Source organism: Colletotrichum costaricense (assembly GCF_030867565.1).
Source record: "Colletotrichum costaricense strain IMI 309622 chromosome Unknown Scaffold_16.1, whole genome shotgun sequence".
NCBI lineage: Eukaryota > Fungi > Ascomycota > Sordariomycetes > Glomerellales > Glomerellaceae > Colletotrichum > Colletotrichum costaricense.
Genome location: NW_026848245.1, coordinates 733,885 through 760,066, shown reverse-complemented (window position 1 = coordinate 760,066; position 26,182 = coordinate 733,885). Strand labels below are relative to the sequence as shown.

Below are 26,182 nucleotides of genomic sequence, written 5' to 3'. Positions count from 1 at the left end.
CTCCGGTGGGGAGACGAACCCCGCGATTCTCCAGAGAACTAAACCGGGTAGGCAATACCGGCAGATATCATTCAGACCAGGACAAGCCAGAAATTTCAGTTGTACCTCAGAAGTTGGTCCAAATCAATGACTAGCTCGCAAAAGAGTGTCCTTGGTTCCATATCCATCCCTGATCCTGTCTCCCGAAACAACTCTCAGTGAGGTACTCGCTGAACTCCACCGGGTCTCCCTCCCCGACACCATTGATATCATACATCATGACTAAAACTAAGGTTAGCTAAAGAAATCTCTTTGGGGGACTTGGCCTTACTCTGCTCGAATTCCGATAGCGCTTGTGTTATGATTGGGTCCTCGCTGAAGCTTAGGCTCGCTGTGGCATCCTCTACTAAGTCAGCCGCCGGCGGACTTTGCTGTAGTGTGATCTGATTGATGTTGCTGTTTGAGTCTATGGGAATCCTGTTGGGGCTCTGGCCAGTGACTTCAATGGCATTCAGGCTAGCCCTTGTTTCAATGTCTCTTCCATTTTGGTCGGTTTCTGTTTGTGGGGGAATATCCAAGTGAAGCATTCTTTCCATCTCCTTAGTCATGACTAGCTTCATCAGTTTCGTGAGAATGTTCAGTCCCTGCTCGGCGACAACAGACTTGGACTTGAGTTGAGAATGCATCTCCATCAATTTTCGAAGGCCCATTTTGGAGTCATAGGCCTCCCGGCTCAATGGGTCCAGTCCCGTCATGATGGAGAGCGTGACACCGGCAGTAAACAGATGTAGTGCGACAAATGACAACGCGTATGTGTCAATCACCTCTTTGAAGTGCGGCGTGCAGCCAATGTTGGCAATCTGCAAGGCCGCGTGTCGGCAACTTCGCACCGAGCGCTGGAGCGGATCATTCTCTCCGATTGAACGGAAATCCGAACCCTCGGTCGTATTGATCTTCTTCATTGCTTTGTAGGCTAGTAAGGGCCTGTGGACCAGTATTCTAGCGTTCTCGTATGCGAGTTTGAGTGCCAGTCCCTGGATGCGGAAAGTGTGCTGGTGATGTTCCGGCCTCAGAGAATGATTGGCGCCCCCGGGCCAGTCAGCTGCGATTGCAACCTCATCTTCTTTGAAAACCAACTCTTGCGGAAGATGGTCGTGCCACTGACGGATCTGTTGGTCCAAGCTAGTGACTGCATTTATGAGACGCTGAACTAATGGACCTTCGGGTCTTGCACCGAGCTCGTTGCTGTTGGGCTGCTTCCGGTTCCCGTAGAGCTCCGACAGCGCCCTTTTCACAATAATCGACAGCTGTGCCATCGACACCTTGTATGAGAGTACAGTAGCTTTTCCGGTCGACTTCCATCTTATGGACTCCCAAGACGCATCTTTTGATCGCAAAGGATATTGTTCGGGTACTTCGACGTTGCAATCCTCGTCAACGATGCTAAGAGGAAAGCCATACAGCATCGAGCAGAAGGTCTCAATCTCATAGATAGCCCACCAGCATCTTTTGCGTGTCTCAGCTGCCCTGTGGACCGGGTTGTCAACGTCGGGTACGGTTGAGAGCTCATCTTCATCTTTGTGTCGTTGATGAAGTTTGAGAGCTTGGGCGATACGCAAACCGCTTCCGCAAATGGGCCAGGCAAGCTCGGGTTCCCCGTGGTACAGATAGAAACTTCCTAACAAGATGCACATCTGCACAGCCTCGATGGATCCCAGGGAGACTACGTCGAGGAATCTCACCTTCAATGTCGCCAATATGTTTTCTTGCAATGAATCTGGATCAACGCCAAGTTCAACGAGTTGAGAGTGCTGCTCGGGGCTGGCGTAGCGGAGGCTAGTTAAGCAGACAGCAAGCACAAGACCAAGTATACCAGGATTCGCTTTTCTTGGTGGAGATCCCGGTGATACAGTAGTATGAAGCTCTTGAACTCGGGCTCGAAACTCGCTTGTGAAGAATATCATCATAAACCAATGGATCTTCTCAAAGTAAATGTTGACAAGCACTGCCACAGGGGCTTGTGCTGGCAAGACGAAAAGAAAGTCTCTTTGGGCTGCGCTCATGGCCCCATGATGCCGTGAGATAGATCGGATACGCTGTTGGGAAAGGGGTCGAGCTAATGACGGGACGGAAGCACTGGCTTCTCTGGCGTCTTCATGGGCACCTCGCGAAGTCCACTCAGTAGCTGCGAAGGCGGAAGTATCTGCTTCGTCCGGCGTGTGTATGTCGTGGTGTTGAAATGCCTTGCTCAGGATCCAAGTTAGGTCTAACTTCCATCGTAGTAGGGATCTTTGAGAATAATTACCTCGTCCAAGAAGCTGACCGCAGCCGAGTTTGTTGACCATGGTCTACTAGAGGTAACCTGTTCCGAAGATGCCCGAGGTGCGGGTGCGGGACTTGATTCATCGGGAAGTGACTGGCGTTCCGATGAAAGTATCAAGGGTGGCATGGTAGCCACCACGATGGGAGAAGTGCTTTCCTCAGCGGTTTCCTCCGTTCCGGTTGCTCGACGGTCCCTTTTCGCTGGACGAGACCTGCCAGTGCCTGGCACCCTGTCTCCCTTCCGAGTCCGTGACGGGGTGATGTTGGGCCCCTGGACCCTCCACACGCTAGGTTTATCATTGATGCAATTCACTCCGGCTCTGATACACAGAGTACAGGGACGTTGAGGATCGCACTGGTCAATTCCGTTAGATGATGTAAAACAACACTGCCGGGCTTGAAATAATCGGCACGTAGGATTGGGCAGCCTACCTTCAACTTTTGCTTTCGACAGCGTTGACATGCGGCTGCAACCTTTCTCCTCGGTCTATTCGACTCCATGGGCATTGTATCCTCCGACCTGTTCATTGCTGAAAGTGGGCTCGATTTGATGCGGAAAATGTTGTTGACGTCTAGACGTGAGTCGGACGTTGTACAGGGCAGGTCAGAAAGTTCCACCGGAAAGAAAGTCTCAAGTCAGCAAGACGCTAGACCTCTTACGGTAATTCGTTCCGGTCGAGCATCTGACCAACACGCCGTTCCGAATAGGTGTCCAGCTGGCATTTCTACCCCAGCAAATGCAAGAACTTGGCCAAAATGGCTATTTATTATTATTCTCATTTTCTGTATGAGAGCTCCGAGACCCGGTCAATCCGTAGAGGAGACGTTGGTTGTAAATGTTTGCACCCTTCAAGACATCTCAACGGACATGACTTTTGGCCAACAGGCTAACTTCCACTCGTCATGTGGATGAGGCAAACTATCGCCAGAGGAAGTTGTCCGATTACCTGAAAGGCCTTGATTCAACACAACACGAAAGATGTTGAATTCAACGTAGCTAAATACCTCTCTATTTAGCATACATTTGTTCTTACATCAGGTGTAAGAAGTTGTTACACTATGGCGTGACTCAGTAGCCTCCCACCGATGGCCCGCTGATGGGCTTAAACTCTACCTCAGTCGGCTGATCCGTGATTCCACGCGCAACTGCAGCCTCCATGATTCCAGAGGTAGCAGTGGCACCAATTCGGGTGACCCCAAGCGACATGACGTGAAGCAGATCATCCAGCGTCCGAATGCCTCCAGCAGCCTTTACTTGGACCTCGGGCTTCGAGTGCTCCCTCATAAGCTTCAGATGCCGAACAGTGGCTCCTTTGTAAGTGTACAAGCCATTGGGCTGCTTCACAAAGCCGTACCCAGTCGAGGTCTTGACAAATGCGACGCCAACATCGGAACAGATTTCGCACAGTCGGATAATGTGCTCCTCTTGGAGATAGTCGTTCTCAAAAATAACTTTGAGTATTGCGCCATGCTTGACGACGACATCGTTGATTTGGCGAATCTCTTCAGCAACATAGGCCCACTCGCCACCGAGAACTTTGCCGATATTGACGACCATGTCAATCTCTTTGCCACCGGCGGCAGCCGCCTGGTTGGCTTCAAAGACCTTGACTTCGGTGGTACTGTTACCGTGTGGGAAGCCGATGACAGGGCAGACCAGCACGCCGCTACCCTGGAGTTCCTTTTTGGCGAGGGGAATCAGATACGGCTTCACGCATGCCGTGGCAACGCCGTACTTCTTGGAGATACGCAAGCCTTCTAGAATATCGGCGTCGGTCATGGTAGGGTGAAGTAGGGAGTGATCAATCATCTTGGCGACCTGCTGAAGGGTGACAGTGATGGTGTTGGTAGTTGGGGCGGCCATTTTTGTAGTTGAGTTGGATTCAAAGATCGAGATCAATGTTGGGAAAAGCGGTGCCAACGATGGAAGTTGAAAAGGAAGATGGCGATTGCGAAAAAAGTAACAGAGGCTCACCGGCTCGAGCTGTTGTCACGGATAGTATACAGACTTCTAGGAAATCTGAGCAGCAGCGTTTTATAGCCTTCAAAGAACGTTGCGTGGATGTAAATGTTCGAATGTAAGTTCCACAATTCGCTTTCCGCCGGAACGAGCCACCAAATCTGGCATCACCAGCTTAAGAGAGAAAATTTATGGACCTCATACCGAAACGTACTTACCACGCGCTTTCGGGGTCGCCGCGGTGGCATAGCTTCAACTTCCGGTGGATTCGAATACCACTTTGGGCTCATGACGACACGCACTTCTTTCCATTGTGCCTTTGTTTGCTTGGTAGCCTTCCTTTCCATCCCGGTTTGTTTCCCGGTCTGCATTTAGTGATGTCCCGGAGGACATGCGAAATATCCCTGATACCTTCAACTTCGCCAAGACTCCGAAATATTACCGTTCCTGGAGAGCATAATAAGCTACAGCAGAAGCCATACGTCGAGACTCAGACCAGTTTTGTCACTGTGAACATGGGCCACTGAAAGATAACAAACCCCATCCGACCCTTTTATGCGAACGCTTCCTTTCATGATAAGTAAGAGCACAGCTTTTTGGTGAACATTACTAAACGATTGCTTCATTCTCTGACACTCTCCAAACAAGTCTCTCGCCACTCACAGCCTTGTTCCGCAGGAGCACAATGGCATCTTGAGCCCGCTCCAGTAATGTGTCTCCTTCGACTATCCTTTGCGGGTTTGGCCTCACCACCTTTTGCTCCAGCAATGATGGTATTATCTCACATTGCATCTTCTCCTTGAAAAGTTTGTTCTGCATCAAACTTCGGTCAGTAACCAATGTATCCAAAAATCTTTCAAGGGAAGGATGGAATACCTTGAGATAGAAATGTGTTCTGACACCTTTCACGACAACACCTTCTTTCCATTGCCCTTCTGCGGGCTCCGTCATCTGATATACAGGAGCTTCGATCTCTGTCGGGTCTTTGATGACGACGGGGAGCATGACCGCAACCTTGGTGCCTCGGTCCGCCAAATGGGTAATGGGTCCGAGAGATCCTGACAAGTGTCCAATGCAATCAATAACATAGGGGACACCCTTGGGGCCTAGACGATCCCGGATGCTCTGGACGACGTGCTTATCTCGATAGTCGAAGCAAACCGTCGCGCCTAGCGAGGTGAGGTACTCGTGGTGTTTCCCGCTCGCAACCACAATGAGATTCTTGTACCCCCAGTGCCGGAACACCTCGATGGAGTACATGCCAACTGATCCGGATCCGCCCCACAACAGAATCGGCGCATCCGCTTCCGGGGGTATCCACCCTTCCGGGATAGGCCACGGGAGCGGCAGTCCGAGATCAACAGCGGCCTGGAAGACTGTAACGATGTTGTCGGGCACAGTCACGGCTTCTTGCATCGTCAGCCCCTTGGGCATCTTCCCCAGCAAGAAAGTGGGGACGGTGATGAGGGTTTGAGCAGCCTTTTCCTTGCCGTCCTTGTCGTCGCGGAATGAGTACCCCAGAACTTTGTCTCCGACTTCGAGGTCGACGTGGTGCGGCCCGGGCCCGACTAGGAGTACCGTCCCTGCAAAGGTGTCGCCCAGGATGCGGGGGAACATGTCGATCAACAAGCCGCCATCTGCTTGGTGCAGATGATAGGGCGTGGAGGAGGTCCATTCTACCTGGACAATGACCTCGCCGGCGTCGGGTGGATATGTGGGGGCATCGATGAGGATCAGAGGCTCTCTCGGAGCCTTGACTGCTACTGCTGGATGGATAGCCGGGATTTCGATTTCCATATTGGGCGTTTCTTTGTTTCCGCTCTTGTTCTCACTTTTGGAGATTCCCCCAAGAAGTTTCTTCAACGAGGATAAGGAGAGGAACCAGCTGGGGTTTTAGGTCGTAGAGAAGCTCGAAGATCAGGACCCACTGACGATCATACGGGGCGAATTCACAAGCCGAATGGTTCGTTCACAAGAGATGCAGATTTCTGCTGGAGAAAGATGGAAGAATCAGCTTTGGATTCTGCTCTTGGGTCAGGGGTCTGATGACAGCATCGTGCATGTCTAGTCCGTTTACTAGCAGCTGTCTTCGTCGCCCCTTACGATGATGGCAGCTCTGCGGGGGGAGGGGGGCTTACCAATCCTGGCTGGGCCCGTCGCCGTGGCAAAAACGCTTACGATCGTCTCAAGAATGTCGGGGCATTGTGGCATTTCCTCTGGTTTTTCCCGCTGTTGTCCGTGTGCAGCATCTGGCTCGTGCGCGTACACATTTATGCGTTGTTGCTCATGTTGAGATGAACGCCGCGGCGACGTATGCCACCGGTGCCGGGAGCCGGGTGGAATGTGCTTTCATAAACATTCGAGCCGTGGCCGGCCTTCTTCGGCGCCGAGAGAACGCCCCCGTCTGTCCAGTCCTACTTTGATCGACATGTCATTAAAGAATACCGCAGGCAGCAGGTTCTCTTCTCTGGCAGTTTCTCTTCCTTGGAATCATCAGTGAAAAGTGTGGACAGTTCCGGTCCGACGTCCCTAAGCGGAAGAAGTGTGACTCGGCGAGAACCGGCGAGAAACAAGACTGCCGATCCGGGTGCGTACTCCACTGTCCCCATAGTTCCGGGTTTAAACGTTGGGCTCACTGGCACACATTCCATTGGAGCAAAACTTGGCCAAAACTCGCAAAAGTGAATTCCAAGGGTTGAGAAGCGTCCTAGACATCCAATGCAAAAGATAATGATCAGTGGGAGGCTTGAACTCCCGGCCTTGGCATTACAGAACATTTCTGATGAAATATTAGTACCACGCTCTAACCAACTGAGCTAACCGACCAGTTGCTGTTGGAGATCCCGAAGCCCTAGGGTGTCTGGTATGGATCCACTGCGTGATTTTCGTTCAAAGTTGCGGCTCCACACAATCCAACGGAGAAGAATATTAAAATAGCACAGTCCATAGGCAGTACGAGGCAGTTGGCTTATCTGACCGTCAATCTTGATGCCTGGTATCGATACTGTATTGAGTTTGAGCTGATTGGCTTGGTGGCACATCAGCTCTTCAATGCTTTAACTTGGACACTTCACAATAGATTGCGGGTGTTGCCTACTGACAAGTCTGGCACGCCCCAGGCACATTGACCAAGGTAGTAATCCAATGATGACCATGTCTATGTCGTCAACCTGTCTATTGGTTGATGAGCCCATGCAGCAGTATGTGGCTACAGGCCGGTTTTGTTCAGGAAGTACATGTAACCCCCGATCAACGCGCGCAGCTTGAACCCAGAAGACCAAGATCACTCTTTCCAAAGGGCTAGCTGGGACTCTCAAGATCCAAAACTCAAGGCAGGCACTGGCTATAGTACTGATTCGAGACTTTGCAAGTTCCCTGAGAACAGGTCGTACCGCCAGTCCATCCTTGACCCCCGCATTGCCCATATAAATCCACAGTCTTGCCGCCGCTGCTTGACGGAGGAGAGCTCGATACAGGAGCGGAGCTGGGAACAGCAGGGGACCCATTGCCACTTCCAGAATTTCCAGAACCTGAACAGCTAAGGACCGGAGGGCCCGGGATCTTATATGAGCGGCCGCCGTTTGTTGGCTTGCCAGAATTATCGTAGATGTTGATAAGAATGCCTGGGTCGGTCACGGAGTAGGCGCCGGGAAACTTGACAGTATTGGAGCCCGCATTGGTGCCTGAGCCAGTCACTCGAATTCTAAAGCACTTTGTGTTAGGAGTCATCAACTCTCTCCAGACCTTATACGATGTGGTTCCAACTTACTGGGCGCATTCCATATAGAATTGGGCCTCTCCCTGTGTTGAGGCAGAGTGAAGGGCAATGATCTCAACGCGAAGTAGGTAGTCCCCAGGAGCTACACATGAGGGGAGAGTGAAGTAGTGCCAGCCATTGTTTGCTATCATGGTGTCAACCGCCCATGTACTTCCGCTCAGGCCGGCTTCGGCAATCTTGAACCAAGTGAGGCCCGTCGTGCCAGTGCTAGCAGCGTTGCTGACTTTGGCTAGGTAGACAACAATTGGGCCTGTTGAAACATCCGGGTCAGTACTTCTGTACATTCAGGATTCGAAAAGAACATAATGCGCCCAGAGAAAGTCGAGGCTCAGGGTCCCTCCCACCTTTATGGCTTGCCGCGATGGGATTATCGGCGTCGTTTGTGCCTTGAGCACCTCCGATGATGTGCCCCCACCAAGCACCGATCTTTGCACCAGCGGCGATGGACACAATATTGTTGTCCTTGTACTGGATGTTGTTGTTGCAGGCGAAACCGGCATCGTTGACATTCTGAATGGGGTTGTTGCTTGAAGGTGCTCGAACCCCCTTCAATGCTCCTTGGTCAACTCCATTGATGGAGAGCTTCTGGAAAATTGTATGCCCAGACACGACGGCAGCAAGGCCGAAGAAAACACTTGAGAGTCTCATGTTCAAAACTTTCGCGTCGTTGATCTCTGGTCGAAGCTTGGTATAGCGGTTAATCGATACCACATTCAAGCTCAATCTTTGGATGATTGGCCGTTCTTATAGACGCATATTGGAACTATGTCAAGCCTGCAATGGCCACATCCTCCGATTTGGTGGATATTGAAGGGAGATGCTCATTCCAAATGCATCATGTTGTTAAGTTTGGCGGCATCTCATGAGTCTCGAAGTCTCTTGCCTGGGTAATATATGCCATACAAGCCAGGGGGCGTGAGGCAGTGAGACTCGTCCGGGACTGCAACCGAGTTTTGGTAGCTGCGCTTATCCGCGAGGCCACAACGCCTTCTTTGTTCTAGCCCATGTCTTCGAATACCTCTTCTTGATTGCAATCTGAGGTTTGTATCCCTTGATGCGGCGAAGGGAGTTGTACCCTGGCAAGCATATTTGCTTCTTACAACCTCGCTTATATCGTTGGCAGCACTGGTCGATCCGCTCGGGCCCCGATCCACAAAGTCGGGACACCGGAAGACAAGCGAGTACCGGTACTTCTATCAGTGCTGAACACCTGTTGAGCATCGCTTAATTGTGGCTGTTAGAAACTGAGACTAGCGGCTTGCTGTCAAACTAAATTAACAGATGTCAGGAACCATCATGATGGATCGGACCCGCCACTGAATACGGTGATCGAGCTTTTGAACTTCACTTTCCATCAAATTCTCGAGTCTCTGCTCAGTTAAGAAGCTCTCTCGGATCTATTTAACCCTAATACTTTGACTCGCCTGCCTGCTGGGCGCAACGAGACTACCGTGGCCAACATCCACGAGCCAGGCAATGGAGTCACGCTGTCACAACGCTGATTTATGGATCAGCCATACGTAAAAGTATTTGCCATTGTGAACCATGTCTTTGACGAGGTGCTACAAATAAGATGACTTATGGGTGTCACGCTAGATGCCATCGGTCCTTGTCCTAAAGGGTCCTCTTTCGACTTCGTCATGGAGGCTGACCCGAACTACCTTCTTTCTCGGCATGGGGCTTTTCTCGATTCCATTTGCCCCACCCCGCTGTTATGACCGGCGCGAAGAGGGGCGCGATCGGTGACCGGCCGGCAGACGGAGATCACATTTTACGAAGAGGCCGAGAAGGCAAAAGTTCGAAAATGTGCAGTCTGGTCTGTGTTTCAGACTTGCTTCCTCGCGTGGAGCAACCAATGATTCCGATGCTCTCGGGCGCAGATGACTTCAGCGTCGAGAAAACGACGGGGATAGCCTAGACTGAGACGAGAGTCTACCGCCATTTCTCCAATGTTCAGTACCTGGTCAATGCTGGTATTAGAGTATGCCCTGACTCCCACATGGCTTTAGAACCTTGACCTCGAAATAAGCTTTACTCGCGTCTCTTGATATGTTTAGCAAGTTTGCCTACCCATTGATGATCTCCAGGATTACCACAACCAAACTAATCAGGAAAGCTGCTAGGTCTTCGAAAGTGAGTCGAATTAAGTTGTGGGCAAAATGCATAGTCCATGGGAGTAATCATCTACGGTACTTAGTAGCTTGCGAGACGTAGCTTCGCGATGCAGAGGGCCCCATTGTCATCAAGCCATCAGAAAGCCGCAGCCCCAATGAACGAGTTGCTGTTTAGGTGACGCTGATACCCGCCATTTTCCCTCAATGCTGGAGATCAAAGGCACTCAATTCACACTCCGGGAAGCGAGCACTCGAGAGGGTCTAGACCTTAGGTGCTGTCGATCTGATGAGCTGGCTATGGGGTACGTAATGAACTATCATCTTGGCACTCAATGGCTCTTTGTAAGACTCGCGGCTAGCTGGGCAGAATGTTGAACCGTGTCTTGTCTTGGAATGAACAAGATTAGTAGGATGCTGAAGCAAGCTAGGCCAACCCCTCTTGGTTGTGCTAGTCGTAGCCAGGAGGTGCCAGTCAACGTCTCGGAACGTCTGATCAGGCGGCTAAACGAGCTCGGAGCCTTCCCCGGCTTCACGGCATTGCGACACTAGTAAGTTGCCTATTGCGAGAAACGTTGTTCTTGTTCTTCGGATTCTGACATCTGACATCAATACAAATCACTAGCCATGTCCTCGGAATCGGTCCGCAAGTAGACACCCCGAGCAAGTGCTGACGTTGTTAGCTCAATATCGCTTCTGGACTAGCTCCGGCTCCCGCGTCTCGCTACATGAACTGGCGATCGTGGCTGCCGCGGCTTTGAATGTGTTTCTTTGTCGATGTCAGAATCGATGGCTTTCCGGGAACCCGGATACCTGGGTCGACTGCTGTTTGCAGCAGGTTTTCGGTCCAACAACGCTTTGTGATTTAGTCATCGGTTCATCCTCCTTGGTTTGGAGACTTTGTTCCGCCTGAAGGAAACGGCGCCAGGCCGAAGAAACTAAGTTTGCTTTCACCCAACCATGTAATCGGATGATGGGGAATGGGCTTACCCTCAGACACGCAGTTCTGCGACCTATCGCCTGTAGCTGCTCAGGTCCGTGAGACAATGTGCGTGATCCCGTCCTTCTTTCTAGAACAAGGTTTCAAGTTTTACTCTTTTCACTTACTGTCTGCTGTACCTACTATCCCCCTCTTTCTCCCCAAAACCATCAACCCATTTCTCGTCGTCCCTCATTACTGCACCCACGTTGGCAGAATACGACCGTATACGGGCATGTAATGTTTGTTCCTTGCCTCAATGATCGAATGACACCACGCCTGCGCGTATGATGTACTTGTTGTACAAAACGATAACCCGAGCGACGATACCACCGTTTCCCATACTACCGCGCGACGTCGACCCCTCTGACGATGTCGTCGATAACCACGACATTAGCGCCATAATAGTAGCAACAGTGGTTCCGACAACCATCATATCTACGTTATTCGCGTTTGCGCGGATGTACGTCAAGGGATGGATCCAGCGCCGGATTCAATATGACGATGGGATTCTCCTGGCAGCGGTGGTGGCGGGATGGACGGCGACTGGGACGACGCTGAAGGCTGTCGCGCTCGGCAATGGGAAACACGTTGGTATGCTCACTGATGAGCAGAAAGAAGAGACACTAAGGTGGACAATATTTTCATTTGGCTTTGGAATCATTGCGCTGGCTTTGCCGAAGCTCGCCGTAGTGGCGCTGATGAACCGACTACTCAACCCAAGACGACTTCACCGACTTTTTCTTTGGACACTGGGCTTGTTATGCTGCGTCGGATTGCTCGGAAATGTGATTGGGCTCTTTGCGGAGTGTCCGCAAGAAGCTGTGGTGAACATCACGTACACAAAAACCGCCTGTCTAGGCCCAGAGAGAGCGGTTGCATACTCAATATCAACGAGTGGTGGGTTTAGTTCTATCGAAATAGCGCTGGAAGTAGAGCGGATTGACTAACCAGCGTGACATATCTAGGCATATCCGCTGCTACGAATGCTTATCTCGCCATCTACGTGGCACTATCCGTTCGGAGGCTGAAGATTGCACGAAGAAAGAGGCTGGCTATCACGATTTCTCTTGTTCTGGGTCTACTGTAAGTCAAGCCGGGCACCGACATGCCTCTCTAGCACGACCTGGAGACTCTTGAAGCCGTATATGAGACAATGAAGATATCGGGAGCTAACTTTTACACCAGTGCATTGTTTACCGCCTTATTCAAGTGCACAAGACTAAAGTCCCTAGGAAGCCCCGACTTCACTTGTGAGTAGGACTCTACTTCTGATTAGCGTACGTGAGGGCTGATCATTGGATACAGACGACTCAGCGGACCTTGTAATATGGACGAGGTAAGGCATCGATGATACGACCCAAGAACTGTCTTGAAGAACGAGATAAAGGCTCAAAGATGTCTTGAGGTTCAAATCCAGGTAAATTAAAGATAGCTGACGTTGAACATAGTCTTGAGGCAGACGTCGTCATTATCGCCGCATGTATTCCAGCACTACAGCCTCTGGTCGATCATCTCTTCCCAGGGCACTTCTCAACGCCGATGCCATCTCCAACTATCCCGGCTTCACCGACCTCTACCGCCTCGAGAAGGAAGTTATGGCCTGGTCCCACATGCGGCGACCTTGAGGCCGCAAGAGATTTCAGCCTATCTCCACAGGGTCTTGAGATGATCATGATCGAGAAGGAATTTGAGATTGCCTACAGCAGAACTACAGTGAAGAGATCCTGCACATCCGACACATGGGTTTCGGAATTGCCGGATGAGGAGAAGTTCAGGATAGTAAAGGATCATGGGCCCGATGGGTCAATCACGACGACGGTGGTGGTGAGATCTGCAACTCGTCCACCGGATCATCCGGCTTTTCCGCCTCAATGACGGCACGGGTGATGACAGACAACGAAAGACCAATACCCTTATATGTACTTAATGATCAAAGTAGTGATTAGCTCACATTTATGTTAGAGTTGTGGCAATGAAACAAGTCGGGGTGCGACTTTCAGACGATATTCCCGTTTGACGTTCTCTTCTTCCTTAACAAAGTTCAGTCGCAACCAAAATCTCCTCTACAGCAACCTTACATGAAGTGTGCAACGACTGAGGCTGAAAAAGCTTACTGCGTGTAGTCGTTTTCACTGCCTAGAGTTGCGCCGCCCTACTCTGCATTATACGTTACTTGGACACTTACACATCAGTGTAGAGAATGAACCCGGGAATTTCCTCTCCGCAAACCATGTATGTCCAAGCTGCGCTAGGCAGGTAGTCGAAGAACGTTGCCAGGCGCGCCCCGTCCTCAGGTGCGAAAAGCGTCCTGTCCCGCTCGCGCTCTTCCGCAACTTTGGACGGCAGCGACCAAGCCAGGAAGTGGTCCCGTTCTTTCCCCGGCGGAAAAGCCCTGTCCAAAGTGTAAGTGACTGTATAAGAATCCGAAACCGAGGTTATCATGCTTTACTCACAGAGAATTACCGAGTGCTCCGTGACACAGACAAGGCTCTTTACGCAAAAGGCCCTCCTTCCAGATGAACTCTCTGCCTAGTTGAAGAGCTTTGCCAATTTTTCCCTTCAAGTCTGGGAAGAACTTCTCAAGGTGCACGAGCGAGAGAACAAATCCAGGCGCTCCATGGCAGAATTGAGTAAGACCCTCGTAGATAGTATTACTTGGGTCGTCTTTCGTCTCCCAATTACCATTTTCTCGCTGTACTTCAAGCATCCGCTCAAGTGAGCCCCGGATAATCGGGTTCTCCGCAAGCTTCGGGTCTGTCAGTATGAGTTGGGTCAAGATGCCAATGTCACCGTGGACGGCACCGATATAGCGCTTCCCGCGCCACGTCCATAAGGGCCCTGCGCCAAGTGTCTTTTCGACGATTCGGACTTTAGCGGTGTTAAGTTGCCTTGCCGTTCCCGGTCTCTGATGTATGCTGTTGTCAACTTCACGTTGAACATGAATAAAAACCCGCAAGTCGGACACGTACCGCGGACTCGACGGCGCGGATCATGTACAAGATACCAGCATAGCCGAAAAGCAGCTCATATGGATGGCCGTCTTCGTCGGCAAGCCTTTCTAGCACTTCTCGTAGCTTTGGCGCCTTTGATTCGTCCAGGATCGTCTGCACCGCCCAAAAGGCAGCGCTTTCGCATGCGAGGCCACAAGGCGCTGAATCTCCCGCTTCACGCTCGGCCGCGATATATGCGGCTGCCCAATGTTGGAGTGACTGACTCTGGATTCTGATTTCGGGATGAGACTCATGGACTCTAAGCAATAGATATGCCAAAGACGTCGGACCGCGGAAAAGGCCTCGACATTGTTCTTTCGTGTATACTTTCAGAGGGGGATGAGCTTGAATGATCTGTGTCAACAACTCTTTGACACGATCCTCTGGGTTCTCTTCGTGGCTGAACGAAGCATAACTCTCCAAAGAAGTTGGGGTTGGAATGAAGCGCGGCGTATCTGAAGACATGTCGATTTTAGATGCCTAGTAACTAAGTATACTTGTATGTAGACTTCTTCCAAGGTGCCTCCTTGATAGTTGTGCGCCGTTCAACTCTTTGTTGTGTTTGAAGAACTCTCCTCAACATGCATCGCAGTCCTTAATGGTAGTAGTGGCTGACTCTTTCAAGAAAATAAGTAACTTATCAGCTAGGCAGCAACGCGGGGATTCAGGAATGACGTCAAGCTCATGCATGTGTTTGTCAGCATTGCAGATAAGAGTAAACGTTGTCTGAAAAGTCGTGTCAAGCCTCGAATAAGTTGATAATTATCGACAGCCTTAAATTGAGGTTCAGTCTCATCGACTAAATGCGAGGACCCAACCTAGCAATAACTCCTCAGTGCCACATCTGCGCAGCAATTTGAGAATACTTGACTACACTAGGATATTTGGGGTTTAGACCAACCAACAGGCCATGTTATTCGAAATATCTGCACGGGAAACTTTGAGTTGTCACCGTCTTGCGGTGTCGCTCAATGTTCAGTGTAGTCACCAGACGCCAATCATCAATGATGCCTGCCTACTTGACTCGGCACGTCGTGAGTTGTGGTAGTATCCACGGTCAAGACAATTTGTATGCACTCTCTCCCCACGTCCTTTATAGAGTCATTCTTCGCTGACAAAAGTGTTTGCATACCTACTCCCCTATTTAAGGCAATGAAACATGGTTAGTGTTGAGTTTCCAGATATACATGTGGTACCCGGTTTGCTGGAGCCTTAGGGAAACAACAGCGTGGGGAACCCTTTCTGCCGGCAACCCCCTGAAGCCTCAATTAGGAATGAAATCAAAGCCTTCAAAATATAGTACCTCAAGTTGAGATGCCATGACGGTCTGTCATGACGGTCTCGATCAGTGATACATCCTCCCACCACTCATATAGCCACAGCGTTGATCACTTTGCTATGATTGTGGCTTTTTCAAAGTTCAAACGGTAAGGGTTCCATACCCGTAGCCCTTCACCGTTGCATTGGTATTATAGTCATCCTGAGAGGCTTAGTCGGGAACGGCTATGGCCCATGAGTTCCTCTTGAAAAATTCAAGACTCTCATGTTGCCGATGGTCCGCCCTCAAGTCTTGGCGTAGAATATTCATTGCCCTGTTTCATGCCCCTTTCTGTTTACTTGGTAGAGTGCCTCCGTTCTAATACAACTTCCGGCCCGTTTTGTTCTCCCTCTTTCCCGGGCTTTTTCAGGAAATCCCACCAATTGTCCATGCCTCTTTCTGATTCTGCGGTTCCACCAAGGGGTGCAGTGGATTGCCGGTGGGTGTCGCCAATTGCCGCAGGTTAATCAACTCAAGGGCATGATTGGCGACCGCAAGACTGTCATTAGTGGAGAATTGGCGGAAAACGGGGGCTGCCACGCGGGCGATTGATTAAACAACGGCGGAATTCTGCTTGTTGTCGATCCATCTGACACTTTAATCTTGATGTCTAAAACATGCGATTGATTTCGAGAAGGAGTCCCAAAAGACGTTTAAAGGTCTACGCTCGGAAGTTCGGCTTCGACCTCTGAGCAGTTTTGCGCACTTTGGTACCAACACAACTCCACGAACGGCATCACTCGTCCGGCTGTAATCCACAATGTTTTTCACGCACGCCATTATTGCAGCTCTAGCTACTAGTGTCCTGGGACATGGTGTTGTTCAGACCCCAGAGCCCAGAACGGTAGGCTCCGAGACCATGTGTGTCGCACACTGAAAGTTGGAGCTAACGAATTGGTTGCAGACTGGCGCCAAGCAGAAAGAGCTTTGCGGAGCAGCAGTGACCAAGAAGCTCGACAGCGACATCGCCGGTCCCATCGAAAACTCCCTTGCGGTGGCGGATGCCGACTACAAGTGCAACTTGTTCCAATGCCGTGGCTACCAGTACGAGGATAATGAGGACAACGTTCGCGTCGTCAAGGCCGGCGAAGTCATCCCTTTCCACATCGACCTTGTTGCTGGACACAGACCAGGACACGCTGTAAGCCAGGCCCTGCATATCAAGGAGAGAAGTGCATGTACTGACGTTGACAACAGAACATCTCCGTGATCGACCTTGCGAACAACACCATTATCGGCGAGCCGCTCATCTCGTGGTCTGACTGGCCCACCACCGACCCCGACCCGTTGGCCGACAGTAAGTGGATACAATAACCAGTTCAGTTGCGCGCGCTTCCTACTAACAAGCATGCAGCTGACTGGAACATCACCATTCCCGATACCCTTGCCTCCGCTTGCGACGTTGGTGGCAAGTGCGCGATCCAGTGGTTCTGGTACGCCGAGACGAACAAGCAGACTTACGAGAGCTGCATCGACTTCTACATTGGCGCGTAGGTTTAGATTGGTGTGAGAGACACCCCCGACGGTGCAAAGCACACTGACGACTTCATGTTGTACATATTTTCCCCACATACTGCACCTTCCATAGACCAGTAAATACAAGCAAAGAACTTTCGTGGATACCTTCATGTTCCTGAACGCGTGACTCAGTTCGCGCTGTGTCTAATTTTACAAGGTGGAATGAGGGAATCAAAGGCGGCAGAGCAAGGAATATGTTCTAGACTTCAATTATGCTTCCAGAAACCGGTCTTCTATCACGCGACTTCTGGTCCGAGACCATTCTGCAAAAATGTCGGAAGAACTTACAAAGTGCGGTGCAAAGGCCAGACTGAATCAAAAACTTCGAGTCAATTCCGGCCCGATTAAAGTCATCCGGCTATAGTCTAGCCCGCTTCTCGGTGATCCGCCGCTACAACGGACTCGTCTTCGGCCCGTAGTTAGCGCTGAGTGGGGTATAGGGGCCGTGGAAGACCTCGGTTTCAGCCAGCCCCGCACTCAAGATGCCGACAGAGCTGCCCGAGCTCAGGTACTCTCCATCAACAACAACAAGAAGTTCGAGAGACTGTCCACTTTATCCAAACATTTGCATCTGACCCTCAGTCGTCCATAACCCAGTTCTGACCTACCAGATTCCCATAGTACCTTGATCACGCACGACTGCTAGCCGAAATCATGTCCCAGGTACCATTCGCAGATCCACCATGGCTGAGAGGCTTGCCCTCACCATACTTCAACGATTCACATCGCAGATTTCAAGTCGCCTGCAGAAAGTTCCTCGACGAGAACTTGCATAAGGATGCTATGGAGTGGGAGACAGCGGAAGACGTACCAGCTGATTTATTCGCAAAGTTCGCCAAAGGAAACTTCCTAATTCCGGCATTGCCGGCGCCTTTACCCGTGGAATGGCTGCACAAGTTGGGTGTGACGCATATGCCTGGGGAGGTACCAGTAGAAGAATGGGACGCATTGCACACCATGATCTACTCAGATGAGGTGAATTGCCTTTCAACCTCTTTCTCCTAAGTAAGGCTGACAGGCTGGGATGCAGATGAGTCGTTCTGGGTTAGCTGGACCTCCGGGATCCTTGACCACTGGCATGGCATTCGGTGTTCCTCCTCTGCTGCACTATGCAAACGCGGAGGTACAGAATCGGTTTCTCCCTGACCTGCTGCTTGGAAGGAAAAGAACATGCATCGCGATCACTGAACCTGAGTACGTCGGCCATAGAGAACTTTCTGACCAATCCCACCTGCATCCTAGCTAATCTCGCCGGCTCAACGATCACAGTGCGGGATCAGACGTGGCCAACATCACTACTACGGCTGAGCTCAAAGGCAACGAGTACATCATCAACGGCGCCAAGAAGTGGATAACCAATGGCGTCATGGCAGACTTCGCAACCATAGCCGTTCGCACCGGTGGTGAAGGCTCAGGAGGGAAGGGCATCTCGCTACTTGTGGTGCCTCTTGCGAATCAACCCGGCGTGAGCAGGAGGCGCCTCAAAGTCGCTGGCCAAATTGTTGCCGGTACCTCGTATCTCGAGTTTGACGATGTCAGGGTGCCGCAGGAGAACCTGATCGGTAAAGAAAACGAGGGCATGAAGTATATCATGCACAACTTCAATCACGAGCGTATGTTCATCTCGGTGGGTGTTACGAGACAAGCTAGAGTGGCATTGAGCGCCGCATTTGAGTATTGTATGCAGCGTAGGGCGTTCGATAAGGTCTGTCTAAGTCAAGGATCCCCGAAAGCACTACGTTGAAGTTCATGACTAACTAGTAGTACTAAAGACCCTCATCGAACAACCAGTGGTCCGTCATCGGCTGGCCAAATGTGGAGCTATACTCGAGTCGCAGTATGCTTGGGTTGAATCTTTTGCATTCCAACTATCTAAGATGCCAAAGAAGACTGCAGACGAGGAGCTTGGTGGATTGACTGCCTTGTGCAAAGCCAATGCTGGCATTGTTCTCGACGAATGTGCGAGATGTGCTGTGCTGCTGTTCGGCGGCAATGGCTACACGCGTACGGGCAAGGGAGAGATTGCCGAAAGTGAGTGTCGCTACTTGCTAGCATACGAAGTTTTGAAGGAAGATAGGCTAACCTTGTCGCTTTCAGAAATTTACCGCGAGGTTCCTGGTGCGAGAATACCTGGTGGTAGCGAGGATGTCTTGCTAGACCTGGCTATTCGGCAATTGACGAAGCGTTTCCGTGCCGAGACCAAGAAGGATAAGACAAGGTCCAAGATCTAGATCGTCTAGTAGCCACCAAGAGAGACGCATGGTGGGATTAGAAATGCGTTAGTTCCGAGGGCGATATTCAAGATTGACGATTCTATCTCGGAACTACAATCGGAATGCAACTAATCTCTGGGCCTTCGGCAACCGATGACCAACTTGGATGAATTTTCTACATTAGTGCATCTTACACGAAGGCAGTCAAGTTCCCAGCTCGTCTCATCTGCGACTTCGACTAGGTCCTGGATGGGGCATCTCGGCGAGAAAGAAGAACATCGACAGTCCGAGTTTCCGCGAAACCACTAAACCGTTTTGGGATAAAAAGTGCGAGGTCAAACAACTCGACTGCGCAAATACAAGATGTCAAGAAACTGCAATGAGTCTTAGAGCCTGAAAACGCATTGCTTTACTTTAAAAAGTAAGAAGTAGTTTGTGACCCTCTTGCTTTTAATCATTGTTATCATATTCCCGAGATCATTGCACAGTCATACGAAGCATTTCAAAATGATCGCCTCCATAGAAGCCTCCGACTTCGTGCCTGTATCGGACTGGCCTACCCTGGAAGAGCTCGTAGCGGGCTTCCAGGAGCACATTATGCCCGCGTCTTCAAAACTTGCCGGACAGACATTCGATCACATTTTTGACATGGGCCTCCGTATCTCACACCAGTTCCACGATTCAGACACGCTCACTTGGAGAATTCTCGAAGGAGACCAAGCCGGCGTCACGGGTGATGCCGAGTACAAAGCATATGAAGTCCGAAGCGGCATCTACTTTGTTGACTTCTACAAACCCGACTATAAGGAACAAGTCAGCTTGATCCTCGACACTACGACAGGTCAGGCGATCGCCTGCGTCTCCGGCTTCAGCGACCAAACCAACGACCGCAGAACATGGACCAAGTTTTCAAACGCCACCAAGAACGAGGGCACCAATGTCAAAGCTTACGAAGCTACCGAGGAGCTCATCGGCAAGCACATTCTGTATCGCTACACCCCTCGCGATGCTTACGAGCACATCTATCTCAACAGAGGCACCCTCGCATGGCACTGCCTCAGCGGCACCGAGAAGGGCCTAGCAGACGCAGAGCTTTGCAAGATGCTGAAGCTCAGTGACAGCCTGTACCTGTTATTTTGGACGGAAACGATCATGCCCGTTGAGTCTGTGGTCGTTGTTGATTTGCGCGAAATGCGCTCAACCGGGCGATTTTTCTGTTGGGACCCCAAGCCCCAGCGTGAGGTCCATGTGCGATTTGGGTCGTATGCTACAATTCTAGCAGAGACTGACCCCAACAAGGTTCTTGCTAAGCCAGTCTTGCATGGAAGGCTGTGAGACAGAGAGCAATCTTCTAGGGGTATACAGATTTTAGTATAGTCAAGAAATCATTTCAGGCAAATATGATCAACACACTCTTCAAGTATCAGGCCTGGTCGGCGCTTGTCATCTGGTTCCTCGTTGCCCTTTGAGTCGTTCCTCCAGTCTGAACCATTTTTCTGAGTCCATGCTTCCCGCCGTGTTCAATGGCAGTCAGAGTTCTGAATTCTGTATAGTTCCGAGGTGGATGTTTTCAGATCATAAGTTGGTTCGATAGCGCGAGTAACTCTGCCAGCAGCGTTGAAGTTAGCATCCTCCACCTAAGGTCCCCATGACGTTAAGATAGGTCGCCCTAGAAGTCTGGAATCTAGAAAGGCACACAGGACTGCGGAAATTCACCGGCAATAATGACTGCCAGGTCTTCACTATTAGAGAGCCTCAACCAGCAGACAGCTGAGGCGTCTTGCAGGGGTTCGATATTAGTTTCTCGCGGCCTACGGGTAACTGGGAAAGAGGTACGGAATGCGTTGACTTCAGTCTTTCCGAGACAAGACACCTTGAAAGCGGCATCACAGCCAGTCCAGAATTTTGGTTCGCTTTAGTATTGTGGTAGTACATGTAGTTCTACCTTAGGTCGGAGGCGGGTCGCACATTCATGTGTTGTTATCTTCGCAATCCCCGCTCCGATCTCCTTTTTAGCTTGATTGCGGGGTGCATGATCCCTTGCAGCTCGCACTTTTATTCCATTTGGGGCGTAGCGTCGGTCGTCCACCACCATAGACACTATCATCTACCTGGCACGTCTAGAGAGTGTCAATCAGTGCGAAGATAAGCCACATTCCGAAAGAAAAACTACATGTAATTCGGTCAGCATCCTACATAGTTCCTGATATAAATGTTGCTCTGAAGAGAATGGCTTGCGACTGCTCATGTGACGTTACGAAACCTCTTGAAGCTGTTTTGAACCGCTACCCAACGCTACCATGACCTCAAAATCGGTTTCTGAGAAGCAAAGCATGCCGAGAGGCACGGGAGGGGAGGATCAAACACAGACCGGATATGCTCAAGAGGTTAAGGTAGGCATTTCTTTATCATTTGCGTACGTCGCATGTAGATGACCATGCTCATCTCAATGCAGCGAAACTTTTCACCCACAGCAATCCTAGCAACATGTGTATCATTGATGGCAACCTGGGAAGCTCTATGCAGGTATGAACTATCCTCAGTCTTGGTCCAGGCATATCTAATATCCGCTCCGGCAGCACCATGGCAACAGGGCTTATCAATGGAGGACCGGCCTCACTAGTTTATGGGGCCATCATTGCATTCATCGGATCTTTATGCTCCGCCATGTCTTTGGCAGAGCTGGCGTCTATGTAGGGATGCCCGGGCAGTCGCTCAACGAATCTCTTTGACCATTCGTATAGTCACCCTACAGCAGGAGGCCAGTATCACTTTGTCGCCTATTTAAGCCCCGGGAGGAGAGGACCGGTCAACAGCTGGTTTGCAGGATATATCACGTAAGAATGAGACTTCAAAGCAAAGCAACTCGTACACGAGCTTACTCGAACTGCTATGCAGTACTCTAGGATGGGTCGCGTTAGCCGGCAGCGCACCATTCCTCGCCGGGACCCAAATACAGGGCCTTCTCATACTCAACTACCCAGACTCGTATACTTCCGAGAGGTGGCATGGAACTCTGCTCTACTGGGCTATCTTGTTGGGATCTGCGCTAGTATGCATTTTCTGCAGTAACATTCTTCCGCTGCTGGAGAAGATTACCATGACGTTGCACGTCGGCTTCTACCTGGTCATCCTCATCGTAATGGCTGTGGTGTCGCCGACAAAGCACTCGGCTTCCTTCGTATTCGCGACATTCGAGAATAATTCGGGTTGGTCAAACGACGGTATAGCATGGTGTATAGGCCTCTTGAGCTGCTGCTACGTTTTGGCGGGATACGATGGGGCCACCCATCTCAGCGAAGAGATGGAGAACGCGCAGGTCGGCGTGCCTCGAGCAATGGTTGGCTGTGTGATCATTAACGGTGCTCTCGGCTTCACATTCTTGATCACGCTGTTGTTCTGCATGGGCGACATTGAATCGGCACTTAACTCGACAACCGGGTTTCCCATCATCCAGATTTTTTACAACATCACTGGATCTCTGGCGGCAGCCAATGCACTTACGGCTGCGGTGACGATCATGGCCATCGTATCGACGATTCCACTGATAACTTCTGCTGCGCGTGTAATGTGGGCTTTTGCAAGAGATCAAGGTAAGTGCATGTTCATACTCCTAGGTACGCTTTAAAAGCTAATCCCAGCACACTAGGACTTCCATTCTCCCGAGTCGTGTCCAAGGTCGAGCGGAAACGCGGGATTCCCACTAGTGCCATTGTCGTCACAACCTGTCTACTCGTTCTCCTTGGGCTCATCAACATCGGCTCTACAACGGCCTTCAATGCCATTCTCTCTCTCGCAGTTGTAAGCCTTCAAGCTTCATATTTATTCCCGATCATCCTCGTGCTGTGGTACAGAATCTTCTGTCCGGAGACTCTGGTATGGGGGCCTTGGCGCCTCGGACCGGCCGGAGTGGCAGTTAATGTGGCCGCCGTATGCTATCTGGTTTTCACATGCGTATTCCTCATTCTTCCTCCGTTTCAACCCGTTACCGCCCTCAACATGAACTACGCGCCAGTTGTTCTCGGTGCAGCTTTGCTATTCGGTTCAGTTTATTGGCTGTTACGGGCGAGGAAGTGGTATGTTGGGCCTCTGACGGAGTTGCATGTAATGAATGGCTGTGATACTGTCTGAGTCTAGCATTTGGTTTCTTGGTAGAAGAAAGTCAGAGTTTATTTCTTAAATCAACTATTACCATTGTTTTGAACTGAGCCAACTCCCATGATCCGGAAAGATACGTCCATTCTCCTGTCTCGGCCCAACGTGATTGGTTTACTCTCATGAAGTTCGCCCTTTTTGAGCAATGGAACCCCTCAGGTTTGCTAGTCATTACCAAGGATCAATGAAGCTGCAATGCCGTCCACAAGAGTCAAGGCAACGCCTGACCAATCGGATCATCATTGACAACATGTCTTTGACAACTTGTCTAGTAAGCCATCAATTTCTAGCACAGCCCATCTATTGCCCGAGCCCGAGTCGAGTCTGGTGCTGGTTGATAAGCCAGATTACCACAGCCAATCGGACAGCACTTGCGACGCGGAATTGGCGAGGCACTTATCAGTCCCAAAGCCCCGCCCCGCATGCTTGTTCGGCAGTGCAGGCATGCAGCACACACAGTCCCAGGAGATCCAACCTGTTCCTATCGACAACGTTGATCCTGTCAGTCAAGCTGTCGTATCATCATCCGGAATCGCGCGATCATGAGCAGCAGCTCATCTCAAAATTCCCGAAGAATCAAGTCCAGAAGTCAGTGCCAACAATCCTACTCTTCGGCTCTCGGGAGACTAACCTTCACCACGATCAGGTGGCTGCGTTCGCTGCAAGCGCCGAGTAAGCCGTCTACAATGTTCAATGAACTTGCATCACCTAATATTGGTAATTCTGAAAGAGAGTCAAATGTGACGAGGCGGAGCCTAGTTGTCTACGATGTGTAAAGTCAGGTGTCGATTGCCCAGGATATGCTAAAGCATTGAAATGGTCAACAAAATACGAGAGCTGCCCACGCACGTCTTTAAGTGTCAACAAATCTCATCGTAGCTCCCCTGGCTGGTTTGAGGAGGAGGTTCGGAACGTTTCGCGGGCGATTTCTCACATCTCACCCGAGCATCAGACAACTATTGAACCACGGACCATGTCGGCATCAAGATCCCGAGCGCAAGATTCTATCACGAGCTCTGTGGTCACGGTAATTCAGGGGGGAGTGCTTCTTGTTCAAGCTCCATCTTCGACAACTATATCCGACTACGAAGACCACAATCTTGTTGATGTCCAGTCACCTGTGAGCGTTTCAAACTTCATCAGAAGGGGTCCAGCTCCAGAAGATGCCACTTCATCGCCCATAGACATTGGCTACAATTGCGCATCAGAGTTCCATACCGATGGCATACTCTGTGAGGGATATGCTGACAGCACTCTACTCCTTTATGAACCTCTTGATCAGATCTCCCTCCTTTTGCACCATTACTTTTCGCTCGTTTGTCCAATAAGCTCGTCATTCGACTCCAGCCAGAGTCCTTTTCGATCAAACGTCCTGGAAATGATGGTAGGCTCACGCCTACTCTTTCTTTGCGTCATGAACATGTCCGCCTCCCACTTCCATAGAGACGACTGCACCTCGACCACGCCTCTAAGCTTCCAGACCGAGGCAATCTCCGAGATCTCAACAGAGCTGTGCAAGATCAACAATTCTGCAATGGTCAACTCTGGCGAGACGACCATTGACCAAACATTGTCTTTGTTGTCGTTACCGTATCCTGTGAAGGATGAAGTGCTGCTAGGCATAATCCTGCTCGGAATGACCTCGGTAAGCCCCATGCCCATTTCAAGGTGATCGAAGACAACTGACAGCAATGCCAAGAGTTGGCATAATCCCTCATCACTCGGCCTATTCCACATCCATGGGTCTCGACAGCTCTTTGAATCCTGGGCCAAATTTCAAGGACTGGACTGTCCTTCAAAGTTAATCATCATGACCCAGAGTCAAACTTTTCTCGTTTCATCGATGGTATACTGGGAAGTGCTCGTCTCTTTCCTTGTTGATCAACTGGCCGACTCACTTTCTTACCTTGATCCTTTCCTCGAAATCGACATGATACCCCCTTCATATGTCTGTCCCTGGACCGGTGTTGGGACTTCGGTGTTCATTTACTTGGCGAAAGTTGGTTCGCTTGTACGAAGGAAAAGATCACTCACGCGCGCCATGTTGTCAAACAAAATCAAAGCGTTCGAAAAAGTGGCGCAAGGGAATCTCCTTGACGAAGCTTCTTTGTTAGAAGATCAAATCCGCAGAAGCAAGCTCCCTAGGTTGTCATCCATTGAGGACACCGGCGATATCAAGGCTCCACCCATTCACTTCCTTCAACTTGCCCACTGTTACCAGCTGAGTGGCTGTTTGGAACTGTACCGCGCCTTTCCGGAGCTGGCCAAAGCTCGTCTGGAGTCGGATCCAGCAGTTCGTATACTTTGCGATGGGATAGACAGACCGTCACAGCTGTTACTGAAGCTTGCTTTTGACATCTTGAATACCCTCGAAACCATGCCGGACGACTCTCGGACCATCGCAACGCAGACTCTGGTATTCACTATCGCCGGCTCAGTACTTGGTAAAATCATGGTAGCGGATGAGGGCCAATTCACGTCAGAACAGTACACTTTTAATTGCAGTATCGAGCGATGGAGAAAATTTGTCCTCCAGAGATTGTCCCGGACCTACCAAATCATTGGCCTACACACCATACAGCGTGCCATGACCCTTCTTGTCAAGGTATGGTCGCGCATGGACGGGGGAGACATAGTGATTGATCCGGAATTGAGGATTGTCGACCATGTCCACTGGATAGATGTCATTGAGGAAGAAGGGCTGGAGACGCTCCTTGGTTGAGCTTTATCACACATTCGTTATGATAGTGCGGTCGCATGCATGCGCAGATCTATCGTTGCATGTGACTACAGAGAGTTGCAAAGAAGCATAAGTTCGGCTTCCGATCAAATCCCAGATATGCCCTTGATCTAATC

General features: G+C 50.5%; 13 protein-coding genes across 13 annotated transcripts; 7 read left to right on the top strand and 6 right to left on the bottom strand.

Annotated features, from left to right (window-relative positions):
* Window positions 1-130: 130 nt before the first annotated feature.
* Window positions 131-2,829, bottom strand: CCOS01_13054 (tall aerial hyphae-4; the record flags this gene model as incomplete). The annotated part of the gene is made up of 4 exons (XM_060461201.1): window positions 131-261; window positions 311-2,182; window positions 2,251-2,656; window positions 2,734-2,829. The coding sequence occupies 4 exons, from the start codon at window positions 2,827-2,829 to the stop codon at window positions 131-133; spliced, it is 2,505 nt and encodes an 834-aa protein (XP_060308403.1).
* A 541-nt stretch (window positions 2,830-3,370) lies between these two features.
* CCOS01_13053 (deoxyribose-phosphate aldolase) lies at window positions 3,371-4,165 on the bottom strand (the record flags this gene model as incomplete). The annotated part of the gene is made up of 1 exon (XM_060461200.1): window positions 3,371-4,165. One exon carries the CDS (start codon window positions 4,163-4,165, stop codon window positions 3,371-3,373), a length of 795 nt encoding a protein of 264 aa, XP_060308402.1.
* A 649-nt stretch (window positions 4,166-4,814) lies between these two features.
* CCOS01_13052 (zinc-binding dehydrogenase) lies at window positions 4,815-6,058 on the bottom strand (the record flags this gene model as incomplete). Its single annotated transcript, XM_060461199.1, has 3 exons — window positions 4,815-4,829; window positions 4,925-5,074; window positions 5,138-6,058. The coding sequence occupies 3 exons, from the start codon at window positions 6,056-6,058 to the stop codon at window positions 4,815-4,817; spliced, it is 1,086 nt and encodes a 361-aa protein (XP_060308401.1).
* Window positions 6,059-7,588: 1,530 nt separating this feature from the next.
* On the bottom strand, window positions 7,589-8,687 carry CCOS01_13051 (glycosyl hydrolase family 61; the record flags this gene model as incomplete). The annotated part of the gene is made up of 3 exons (XM_060461198.1): window positions 7,589-7,964; window positions 8,031-8,289; window positions 8,384-8,687. The coding sequence occupies 3 exons, from the start codon at window positions 8,685-8,687 to the stop codon at window positions 7,589-7,591; spliced, it is 939 nt and encodes a 312-aa protein (XP_060308400.1).
* Window positions 8,688-11,416: 2,729 nt separating this feature from the next.
* CCOS01_13050 (uncharacterized protein) lies at window positions 11,417-13,007 on the top strand (the record flags this gene model as incomplete). The annotated part of the gene is made up of 5 exons (XM_060461197.1): window positions 11,417-12,029; window positions 12,098-12,215; window positions 12,318-12,382; window positions 12,438-12,468; window positions 12,581-13,007. The coding sequence occupies 5 exons, from the start codon at window positions 11,417-11,419 to the stop codon at window positions 13,005-13,007; spliced, it is 1,254 nt and encodes a 417-aa protein (XP_060308399.1).
* A 306-nt stretch (window positions 13,008-13,313) lies between these two features.
* On the bottom strand, window positions 13,314-14,587 carry CCOS01_13049 (abscisic acid ABA receptor; the record flags this gene model as incomplete). Its single annotated transcript, XM_060461196.1, has 3 exons — window positions 13,314-13,524; window positions 13,586-14,037; window positions 14,102-14,587. 3 exons carry the CDS (start codon window positions 14,585-14,587, stop codon window positions 13,314-13,316), a joined length of 1,149 nt encoding a protein of 382 aa, XP_060308398.1.
* A 1,613-nt stretch (window positions 14,588-16,200) lies between these two features.
* Window positions 16,201-16,934, top strand: CCOS01_13048 (uncharacterized protein; the record flags this gene model as incomplete). Its single annotated transcript, XM_060461195.1, has 4 exons — window positions 16,201-16,284; window positions 16,345-16,581; window positions 16,638-16,737; window positions 16,795-16,934. 4 exons carry the CDS (start codon window positions 16,201-16,203, stop codon window positions 16,932-16,934), a joined length of 561 nt encoding a protein of 186 aa, XP_060308397.1.
* Window positions 16,935-17,612: 678 nt separating this feature from the next.
* On the top strand, window positions 17,613-19,189 carry CCOS01_13047 (uncharacterized protein; the record flags this gene model as incomplete). Its single annotated transcript, XM_060461194.1, has 5 exons — window positions 17,613-17,933; window positions 17,989-18,152; window positions 18,228-18,663; window positions 18,731-18,989; window positions 19,056-19,189. 5 exons carry the CDS (start codon window positions 17,613-17,615, stop codon window positions 19,187-19,189), a joined length of 1,314 nt encoding a protein of 437 aa, XP_060308396.1.
* A 489-nt stretch (window positions 19,190-19,678) lies between these two features.
* Window positions 19,679-20,506, top strand: CCOS01_13046 (uncharacterized protein; the record flags this gene model as incomplete). The annotated part of the gene is made up of 1 exon (XM_060461193.1): window positions 19,679-20,506. One exon carries the CDS (start codon window positions 19,679-19,681, stop codon window positions 20,504-20,506), a length of 828 nt encoding a protein of 275 aa, XP_060308395.1.
* Window positions 20,507-21,754: 1,248 nt separating this feature from the next.
* CCOS01_13045 (uncharacterized protein) lies at window positions 21,755-23,302 on the top strand (the record flags this gene model as incomplete). The annotated part of the gene is made up of 4 exons (XM_060461192.1): window positions 21,755-21,864; window positions 21,916-22,008; window positions 22,070-22,764; window positions 22,821-23,302. The coding sequence occupies 4 exons, from the start codon at window positions 21,755-21,757 to the stop codon at window positions 23,300-23,302; spliced, it is 1,380 nt and encodes a 459-aa protein (XP_060308394.1).
* Window positions 23,303-23,576: 274 nt separating this feature from the next.
* On the top strand, window positions 23,577-24,998 carry CCOS01_13043 (uncharacterized protein; the record flags this gene model as incomplete). Its single annotated transcript, XM_060461190.1, has 3 exons — window positions 23,577-23,914; window positions 23,973-23,998; window positions 24,124-24,998. 3 exons carry the CDS (start codon window positions 23,577-23,579, stop codon window positions 24,996-24,998), a joined length of 1,239 nt encoding a protein of 412 aa, XP_060308392.1.
* CCOS01_13044 (uncharacterized protein) lies at window positions 24,629-24,988 on the bottom strand (the record flags this gene model as incomplete). The annotated part of the gene is made up of 1 exon (XM_060461191.1): window positions 24,629-24,988. The coding sequence occupies one exon, from the start codon at window positions 24,986-24,988 to the stop codon at window positions 24,629-24,631; it is 360 nt and encodes a 119-aa protein (XP_060308393.1).
* Window positions 24,999-25,367: 369 nt separating the features above from the next.
* Window positions 25,368-26,048, top strand: CCOS01_13042 (uncharacterized protein; the record flags this gene model as incomplete). The annotated part of the gene is made up of 1 exon (XM_060461189.1): window positions 25,368-26,048. The coding sequence occupies one exon, from the start codon at window positions 25,368-25,370 to the stop codon at window positions 26,046-26,048; it is 681 nt and encodes a 226-aa protein (XP_060308391.1).
* Between the last annotated feature and the right edge of the window lie 134 nt (window positions 26,049-26,182).